This window comes from Eriocheir sinensis, chromosome 9 (genome assembly GCF_024679095.1).
Source record: "Eriocheir sinensis breed Jianghai 21 chromosome 9, ASM2467909v1, whole genome shotgun sequence".
Classification (NCBI taxonomy): Eukaryota; Metazoa; Arthropoda; class Malacostraca; order Decapoda; family Varunidae; genus Eriocheir; species Eriocheir sinensis.
The window spans coordinates 2,552,304-2,563,135 of NC_066517.1; the positions used below are offsets into that span (position 1 = coordinate 2,552,304).

Genomic DNA, 10,832 nt, shown 5'->3' on the forward strand with positions numbered 1-10,832 from the left:
AAGTGGAGGGATTGTGGAGAGCAATATACATATATGGTAAGAATGGGGTGATGATGAGTGCTTGGAATTTGGGTGGTAATGTAGAGGTCACAGACTATTAATTTTTTTATTCTCAGTGCTACAGGAAAGGTTCAACACAGTAACTGGTGGAGGTAGTGATTCAGAGACCTGGCTTCAAATCCTGCCTGCCAGTACAATTTGACAATTTTCAGTCATCACTGAGTGGCCATGATGGCCCACATGCTGTCCTGTCAACCTGGACTTCAGCAAAACTCTTTAAAGATTAAGTGGAGCTCTGGGGGCAGCATGAGCCTGGCAAGATTGGTGCCACTATAACATATTTGCTTGTGCCACTAGCAGGCAGGGGCTGACCACCAGGCCCCATCAATAAAGCCTACCAGGGCCATGGGCTCAATATAAAAAATAAAAATAATAATGAATGAATAATTAGTAGATAAAAATCCTTGTGAAATACTGCTGTACTTCATAAGTCAACACTAAACAGTTCCATCAATTTAACTTACAAAACAATAATTATAGAGTATCAGTATGTAACCCTAAAGTACTTTTATTTACAACATTTAATATACTAACATACACATCTAGTTAACGGAACTTCTTCTGCTTGAGCAAGGAATTCCTCAGCTTCATTTGTTTAGTTCTGAAGGACTGTTTCTGCTTGCCGGCAACCTTGTGTTTGAGCATCATGAAGGACTTCCCCTTGATCTTCTCCCTGTTGGTGGTGGAGGCCTGGGGGTTCATGCGGCCCTTCTTCGCCCCGTACTTCTCCCTCCCCTCCCTCCCGGCGGCCACAGTCTCCAAGCGGGCGTCCTTGTCATGTTTCCTCTTCTTAAAGATCATCTCAATGTTCTTCAGTGGCACAAGTTCTCCTGTTCCAGCTTTTGTGGGTTCGTCAGTGGCTTTCCTCTTCTTCCCTCGCTGCTTCTTCTTCTTGCTCTGGGTGAACTTCTCAACCTTCTTTGCTGCCTGTGTCGCTGCGATCCGTGCAAAGTCCTCGTCTGTTAAAAATCTCGAGCAAGCGATGTCGGCAGCTTTCTGGGCTCGCTCCTCCGACGTGAGCTTCATTACCTCCTGCAAAGCCTCCTTGGCAGTGAATACTTTTTCCTCCCCATCTTCGTCCATCTCCTCACCATCTTTGCTTTTCTCTTCTTTAGTTTCTTTCTTGCCCTTTGGTGTGTTGGAGTCGCTTTCATCATCACTCATGTCGACCCAGTTATCGTCACTCTCGTCGTCGCTGGTCCCCAAACCCTCATCCCCTTCTGTCTTGTAGGCCAGAATCTCAGCTCCAGGGATGTAGTCGACGGCGCGGTTTTCCCCGAAGTTCTCGTGTCTCTTCTCCGCACCTAACTCTGTCGGGGCGCCACGGTCCTTCTTGTACAGCAGCTCTGGATTCTTTTCCCTAAACAGCGCGATGAGGGAGCGAGCGGCCATCATGACACCCTTGTCCTTGTGGGTCTTGTACTGTGTCAGGTCTTGCAGGAGGTCGGCAGACATGCAGAAGGGGTTCCTTGCACACAGCTCTCTGATGGCGTTGAGCCCCATGGCCATGACCTCGCCGGAGTAACGCTCCGTCACAAAGTTGTCAGCCAGTGTTCGCAGTACAGGACTCAGGTCATCTGGAGGGACTTGCGGGTGGGCAGCCTGGGCAGCAAAGACCATGACCTTGGTGACCTCACGCTGGTGGGGGAAGAGGAACCGGGTCACCAGGGGGTAAAAATTGGGCAGGTAGAGTTGATGAACGCCAATCAGCCTGGAGATGAAGTTCATGGTCATCAGCTTCACCTCAAATCGCTCGTTCATTTTCTCGAGGCGCCGGTACAGCCTCTCCGCCACACTCTGAGGGTCGTGGACCAGATGCAGCGCAGAGAAGTCATAACTAGCCTTTGTCTTTTTGTCCTTATGGCTCTTCTTCACGGCAGCTTTTACTTTGTCCAGTTTCTTCTGCTTCTTCTTGGTCTTCTTGTTCACCTTCAAGGCCATCATGGTTGCCTTGACACTCTTCTTCTCTTCCTCATTGTCAGAATCACTGTCTGAGCCACTCTCCCCCCCACCCCCCTCCTCCTCCTCGTCTCGGCCCACGAAGAACTTGATGGCGGCCACCATAATCTTGGTCACCTTGGAGAAGCAGGCCGTGGCGATGGTGTTGACGGTCTTTGTGTCATTCCATACCTTCTTGCGGTACAGTTCAATCATCACGTCGAGGGAGGTCTTGGCAGCCACGGCGTGCCTGGAGGAGAGCATCTCGTGCATGAAGTTCTGGAGCTCCTTGTTGAGCTTGGTGTTCTTGCTGCGGGCGTTGATGTTCTTGATGTCCGTCACAATGTGTTGCTTCAGGAACTTGCGCAGGTTTTTGTCCTGGAAAAAAAACACATGTCAGATGAGTCACAAAGAAATATATGTCAGATTAGTAACTGAAGAATGAAGGGAAGTGCTGCTGCTTTAAAACAGAAACTTAGTGTGATTATTCCTTTCATTTATGAAAAGTGGGAGACTTATGGCCCATCCAACCCCATAAGGAAAAATAAGGATGTTAACCCAAGAACAGCGACAGACCTCAATTGAGGCTTGCCCGAGGAGAGGCGACAAGCCTCAATTGAGAACGATTTTTGAACGCGTACAGAAACTGTGCCAGTAGGTCTAGATGGCTGAAAATTGGACTGGATCATGTACAGTACCCTCTCGAGTTTCATGCTATCCGAGTTTCGCAATCTACGAGTTTCGTGGTTAGTCCTAAATTCTTACCATCCCGATTTTTGCACATTATCACCCTGAGTTTCGTGCTGCTTTGACACGTACGGGTCACGTCTACTTACCATCGGCGTCACGCACGCTACCTTTAACCCTTTCATTGCTAAATGCTCGCAGCGAGTGTTAGGCGTATTTGCTGGTGGTGCTAAATGCTCGCTGCGAGCTCCACCTGCACTCAAATCTCCCACGAATGAAAGTGTTCCAACACTAATTCTCACAACACAGGATTGCCAATTGAGTGGGTTCTTCACTAAATTTGGTGGAAAATCATATCAGCCCAGCATGGCAAATCTACGGACGAGTAACTGGTGGATGTTCTTGCCCAATATAGCGACATTTTTGCATAGCTTCACCTATCACCTGACTGATTCTTAGACCAAATAGTTGTAAATATTGCAGTTGGCAATACTCCCATGCCAGAATCTGAAGGAGAGATGTCCGCAGTTCCCTCAATATGGCTGATCATCCTGCACGCACCGATGTAAGTGTTAACATTCAACACTGCCTGAACGTATATGTATGTTCGCAAGAGAGGCATACATATCTGACTCCTATAGATCTGGACCTCCTCTTTCCAGTGGTGTTTTTGTTTTTTTAGCTGTGATGAATAGTTTTTGAGATACAGAGGTTAAAAGAGACCCCCCATTGGGCTGCCTGACTGCGCCTGAGGGGATAGTTGCGTCCCGTCCCGCGCACAAGGAAAGGGTTAAAGGTAGTATCACACTGGACGTTTTACTCCAAACATTGTGGTTATGTCAAGAAAGAGAGAGGGAAAACGGGTCGTTTTGAAGCTGCAGTTGAAGGCGGCTGCCTTACAATTGGCTGACAGTTCTGAAAACACGCTTGTGAATCGCTGGGAGTCCGATGACGTCATCGCCGACGCTCACCCTATCAGCGACTTCACTGCCTTAAGGCGGCGTCACAATGGCCGTTTTCGTCCAACTGTTGGAGCTACGGGCAACGCCCGTACGCCCAACTGGGAGCGAGTTCATGGTTATCCGTAAGCTGGTGTCACACTGGCCTTTTTTCTTCCCACCACGTTGGCGTCAGCTAGGGCAACCGGCAACTCCAACTTTTCCTGGTGTGTGTCACACACGGCCAAGGTCAGTTGCCCGTATCCACATCCACAACGTAAACAACTTGCCCTGTATCGACATGGCGTTGCCCAAGCTACCGCCAACGTGGTGGGAAGAAAAAGGCCCAGTGTGACACCAGCTTACGGACAACCGACAACTTGCTCCCAGATGGGTGCACGGGCGTTGCCAGTAGTCACAATGGTAAGAGGAAAACAGCCAGTGTGACACCGCCCCAAGACAGCGAGGTCGCTGACCGGGTGAGCGCCGGCGACGACGTCACCAGACTCCCAGCGAATCACAAGCGTGTTTTCAGAGCTCAGCCAACCATAAGGCTTCATTAGTGGCTTTAAACGACCCGTTCTCTCTTCCTGTTTTCTTCCTTATTCCAAGGTACATATTTTGAGATAACAAGGGAGTAAAGGAGGAAAAAGGGGTGAGCTCAGGGGGGCAGCATGAGCCAATTATAATGGTGCCACTATAAAAAGTTGCCTGTGCATGCCCACATGTAAAAAAAAAAAATATATATAAATAAATAAATAAATAAATAAAAACCCTCGATGGGTCGGAACAGATAAGCGCTTTTTCAGTGTTTTCAACACCTCAAGTTTCACGATCCTTGAGTTTAGCGCTATACCTTTGGAATGAAGCGAGCGCGAAACTCAAGAGGGTACTGTAATATATGGCAACACTCAGTAGGACTACCCACTATCCCCACGTCATTCATTTCGCCTACGTCAATAGTCTTGCCTCATCTCATAGCACGTTTTATTTATAAACTATTGATAAACTAAAAAAAATAAGATATAGATGAGGTGTATATTAGTAGTTACAAATATGTGTACGTGCTACGTCTCATTTATGCTCGCGTCCCTCGTCTTACCTCATCGCGCGTACTCCCCCCTCGCACGTTCCAGGGGTTGCCAGCGCTCGGCTAAATCCCATTTATTGACCGCTGCCACAGCCATACATATAGGTTTAGGATGTTTTGGTTTTCACTGTCCTATGCGCTCCAATATTCCAAAGGCGCTGAGGTACTGTTTTTCCTATTCTGAGAGACTCGATTTTTTGGTCAACCAGTCGCCTGACAATGGCTCTCTCTAACCCTGGGATCACTTTTCTCGGGTTAAATAAGAAGAAAAAGAAGAAGAAGAAAAAGACAAGCCAATCACACAAATACTTATTGCAATGGGCATCATCACTCCTTGGAAAATGTAAGTAATGGACATATTATGTTTGTAAAAAGTTCCATCAGCAATTTATTACCTCTTCTACATAAAAATACACATGCCACTTTAATCATTCAAGTGTAATTTAGTAATCTTGTCAAGGGTTTTGAGTTTTGTCTATAATTATTATCAAATGGTAAACTCACCGGGCAGTGGAGAAGCTGGAAGAACAGCATGTGGAGGTCTGTGGGGGACAACAGGTTCTTGTTTCGCAGCAGCACCAGAGCCTTGACGAAGGACATGCGCATCTCAGGGTGGAGGACTGTGCTGTGGCGCTTCAGTAAGACCGATAGCTCTTGGGGGAAGCCACTCAGCTTGTCAGGGTAACACTGGGCCACCTGCACACAGAGAAACAATCATCATTTAATTGCAGACAAGATACGGGTTTAAATTTAAGTAAGAAAATTGTGAAGGCATTTGCATATGATTTATTTAATCCTGTAGAGTTAGGGAAAGGTAGAGAGGTGTTTCTATGGGTTTATGTTGCCATGGATGTTATAATGAGAGTAATAGATTTATTTCATCCTGAGGTGCATAGAAATATGGCATACAGAAATTAATACAGAAAATCTCTCTATCTCTCTATATCTCCTACGCCCTGTTCCCTTATCGAAACTTCCCTCCAGGGGGTGGCCGCAGCAGAAGTGTCTCCATCTCTCCCTGTTCTGGCACTCCCTCTCAGCACATTCAATCCTGCTAATTCCAACTCTCTCGCTCCAATACTCACCCTATTGATCCACTTCACAGGTGGTCTTCCCCTGACACCCCCTCCCTCAATCCTTCCCTCATACACTCTCTTCACAAATTGATTCTCCATTCTTATCACGTGTCCAAACTATCTCAGGGTACCAGAAAGTGAAAACAGAAATAAATACAAATGAACATCTTCTCTACTCCACTTTCCTAGCCACATATATTTGACCTTGGCCTGGCAGAGCTTTTGGTGCTGTGGGTCTGCAGTTTTATTTTTAAGGCATGAGATATTAAAAGAGGGCGGGAGTCTGATCCTTAACCCCTTTCTCTTAGATCAGGGAAGCACAAAGTGGTAAGCAGTGGGGTGGGTTATTTCTGGCTAGGATAATAAATAATAAATACCATCAATATGTGCATAATAATGATATAATGAATGATAAATATGATGACCAAAGATAAGGATGAACACACATTCCTTAGTACTAGTATCACATAGCATTGATTGGGTGCAGCACAGTATATTTGCACTCCTTTCATTTATATTTCTTTCTTTAAGTATGTAATGTTTCTATATGCCTCAGGGTGAAAGACACCATTACTATTATCATAACTCATGGCAGCATACACCAATGGAAATGCACCTCTGCAATCCTTTCATTTATATTTATGAATTTACTTTCTTTATTTCTGTATACCATTTTTCTACAAGCCTCAAGGTGAAATAAAACTCTTATACTATTATTACAACATTCACGGCAGTATAAACCAACAGAAACACATTTTTAACTTTCCCTTCCCTTCTGATTAGCAGGCTTTTCATTCATACTTATTTCTGTAAGTATGTCAGTTTCCTATATATCTCAGGGTGAAACAAAACTTTTACTAATATCATAACATTTTTCTATATACCTTAGGGTGAAACAAATCTAACATTATTATTATAACACTCACAGCAGCATAAACCAATGGAAACACACCTTGACCTTTCCCTTCCCCTCTGATCAGCTGGCCTTTCATTTGTATTTATTTCTGTAGGTATGGCCTTTTCCTATATGCCTCAGGGTGAAACATAACTAGTACCCATTACCATAACATTCACGGCAACATAAGCCTCTACCTTTTACCTTTTCCTGTGACTGGCTGGCCTTTCATAAGTATTTCTTTTATTTGTTTCTGTAAGTATGCCAGTTTTCTATATACCTCAGGGCCATCACTATTATCATAACATTCACACCAGCAGAAACTAACAGTAACATGCCTTCACCTTTCCCTTCTCTTTTATTGGCTAACTCACTCACCTGAGACAGAAATGTGACCATCTGGTGCAGGTCATTGTTGTACACGGTTGGGTTCTGCTCAAAGATGACACACAGAGCCTCGTACACGGAATGCTGGCGCTCAAACTCCTCCCTGTAGGACGCTGAGTCGCGCTTGATGAGGTTCTGCAGCTGCGGCAGGTTGGACGGCAGCTTGTTGTTGTTGGACTTGATGGGCTCCATGGTGGCGGTCGGACTGGAAGGAAAATGATGATGATAATGGTTACAGGATGAATAAATAATACAGCCATTTTCAGTTAGTATATACAGCTCAGAATTTCACCCCATCTCTCCTCCTCTTCCAAAAATGAAAGAATCCTGTTTATTATCCAATTATAAGTGCTAAGAAAATGGTGAACAGGATGCAAAGACAATTGATAATTTTCACTTATGGCTCAAAACTCCATCCATTCCCCTCTCACTCCCCAAACTAATGAGAGAATCCTGGTAATTATTCATTTATAAATGTTATGAAAATTAACAGGATGCATAGACAATCAATTACATTTCCATTCCTTGCATCAATTATTAACTTACATTTTCAATAACAGCTCAAAACTTCATCCCTTTACCCCTCACTCCCCAACTAATGAGAGAATCCTGGTAATTATTCATTTATTTGTAGTATGAAAATTCTGAACACGACGCATAGGCAATCACTTACATTTTCATCCATTACATCATTTCTATACATTATATTTTCAACTACAGCTCAGAACTTTATCCATTCACTCCTTCAGTCCTTCCAGCTAATGAGATCATCCTGGTAATTACTCATTTCTAAGTGGTATGAAAATTAACAGGGTGCACAGATAATTAGGTCATTTTTAATTAAATAGTACAACTCAGAGCTCTATCTCCCCTTTCCCCCCTCCAATAATCAAGAGAATCCTGGTAATTCTTCATTTTTGAGAGGTAATGAAATGAAGAGGAGGCATAGACACTTAGGCCATTTACAATTACAGATTGGACCTCCTCCCTCTGTTGTTCTATAACTTATGAGAGAATCCAGGTAATTAATTATTTCTTAAGTGGCATGAATAGTTGAGATGGTTATTGGTTAAGCTTTTCAAAAATTTCCCAACTTTTTTTCTTTCCTTTCAAGATGGACTTTGTTGACTGATAGGCAAAGGAAGCCTGGATTTATACACAAACATTAGTAAGACTTGAGGGTGTGGCCAGGATAGCACCAGACATGGGGTAATCGCAATCGATTACAGTTTTTCAAGTAATCGCAATCGATTACAGTTTTTCAAGTAATCGCAATCGATTACAGTTTTTCAAGTAATCGCAATCGATTACAGTTTTTCAAGTAATCGCAATCGATTACAGTTTTTCAAGTAATCGTAATCGATTACAGTTTTTCAAGTAATAGCAATCGATTACAGTTTTTCAAGTAATAGCAATCGATTACAGTTTTTCAAGTAATAGCAATCGATTACAGTTTTTCAAGTAATCGTAATCGATTACAGTTTTTCAAGTAATCGTAATCGATTACAGTTTTTCAAGTAATCGTAATCGATTACAGTTTTTCAAGTAATCATAATCGATTACAGTTTTTCAAGTAATAGCAATCGATTACAGTTTTTCAAGTAATCGTAATCGATTACAGTTTTTCAAGTAATCGTAATCGATTACAGTTTTTCAAGTAATCGTAATCGATTACAGTTTTTCAAGTAATCGTAATCGATTACAGTTTTTCAAGTAATCGTAATCGAATACATTAAAATGTAATCATAATTGTGATTACTTTTGCGATTACATTAGCAAAGTTTAAGTTAAGTTTCTCGTACAGCAAGTATGTACTCTAAATATCTGAAGTAATTCAACCAATTAAATATTTAGTTAGATACATGTGTATGAAATTTTCAAGTTCAACTTTCAGTCCTTCCTGTAATCACAATTGTAATCATGATTAATACATCATGTAATCATAATCGTAATCAATAACACCTAATTTTATTGTAATTGTAGTCGTGAAAATATGAAGTAATCATAATCGGTTACATAAGTAATCACCCCATGTCTGAATAGCACCACGGCCCTAAAATGACTGTGTTTAAGGCTCATATTCTTAATTATTTAGCGGCTCTCAAGAGCGCTACATCAGCGGCGGAGCAGGGCCTGAAACCTCATCAACGTTCATCGGTCAACGGCTTACACACCCGCCTTCAACCATGTTTTTGTATAAGTTTTAAGCATTTCCAGGGGTGGTTTTAAGACACTGGTGGTAGTTTGACCCTTCTAATGTACCATGAATCTAAAAAACACTCATTACCATAGAACGTATCTAATCTCATTTTTGGCCTTTGGAAATAGTTTGTGCGAAAGGCGGAGGCATCTGAAAATACCGGCCTTAGTCCTGTCGTCTTGGGGTATCAGGGTATTGAGTAAAGGGATAAGGGATGTAGGGATCAGGGTACTGGGAAATGGGATAAAAAGAGAGCCACCCGCTGTAAACTGATGACATTTTGTGCATAGAATTTCTTGCAATTAACTGGCAAAACTTAACGCCTACTGCTTACCTGCCCCTTCAGGAGACTTTCAGCGTTTCCTTGATGATCAATCCGCCTTGAGTGTTGTATAATAGTGGAGTGTGAGGTAAAAAATGTCGCGGCCCAGCAGGTGTGGACGTGTTTGTTTACCTCCTCAGCTGGCGGCGCACGTGGCCCGGCGGCGGCCTGGGTCTGGGCTATGGAGACTTGACATGATGAGGTTCACTGGAGAGAAAAGATGAGCTACACTGGAGAGTCAGAAAAGATGAGCTACACTGGAGGGTCAGAAAAGATGAGGTTCACTGGAGGGTCAGAAAAGATGAGCTACACTGGAGGGTCAGAAAAGATGAGCTACACTGGAGGGTCAGAAAAGATGAGGTACACTGAAGAGAAAAGATGAGGTACACTGGAGGGTCAGAAAGATGAGGTACACTGGAGGGTCAGAAAAGATGAGGTACACTGAAGAGAAAAGATGAGGTACACTGGAGGGTCAGAAAGATGAGGTACACTGGAGGGTCAGAAAAGATGAGCTACACTGGAGGGTCAGAAAAGATGAGCTACACTGGAGAGTCAGAAAAGATGAGCTACACTGGAGGGTCAGAAAAGATGAGCTACACTGGAGGGTCAGAAAAGATGAGCTACACTGGAGAGTCAGAAAAGATGAGCTACATTGGAGAGTCAGAAAAGATGAGCTGCACTGGAGGGTCAGAAAAGATGAGCTACACTGGAGAGTCAGAAAAGATGAGCTACACTGGAGGGTCAGAAAAGATGAGCTACACTGGAGAGTCAGAAAAGATGAGCTACACTGGAGGGTCAGAAAAGATGAGCTACACTGGAGAGTCAGAAAAGATGAGCTACACTGGAGGGTCAGAAAAGATGAGCTACACTGGAGAGTCAGAAAAGATGAGCTACACTGGAGGGTCAGAAAAGATGAGCTACACTGGAGAGTCAGAAAAGATGAGCTACACTGGAGAGTCAGAAAAGATGAGCTACACTGGAGGGTCAGAAAAGATGAGGTACACTGGAGGGTCAGAAAAGATGAGCTACACTGGAGAGTCAGAAAAGATGAGCTACACTGGAGGGTCAGAAAAGATGAGCTACACTGGAGAGTCAGAAAAGATGAGCTACACTGGAGAGTCAGAAAAGATGAGCTACACTGGAGGGTCAGAAAAGATGAGCTACACTGGAGAGTCAGAAAAGATGAGGTACACTGGAGGGTCAGAAAAGATGAGGTACACTGGAGGGTCAGAAAAGATG

The 10,832-nt window shown here is 43.5% G+C and overlaps 1 protein-coding gene across 1 annotated transcript; it reads right to left on the reverse strand.

The window, feature by feature from the left end:
- Positions 1 to 99: 99 nt before the first annotated feature.
- LOC126995834 (protein SDA1 homolog) lies at positions 100 to 9,772 on the reverse strand. Its single transcript, XM_050855696.1, has 4 exons — positions 9,606 to 9,772; positions 7,063 to 7,276; positions 5,218 to 5,409; positions 100 to 2,376 (listed from the first exon to the last, which is right to left on the reverse strand). Exons 2-4 carry the CDS (start codon positions 7,261 to 7,263, stop codon positions 607 to 609), a joined length of 2,163 nt encoding a protein of 720 aa, XP_050711653.1. The 5' UTR covers positions 7,264 to 7,276; positions 9,606 to 9,772; the 3' UTR covers positions 100 to 606.
- Positions 9,773 to 10,832: the final 1,060 nt, after the last annotated feature.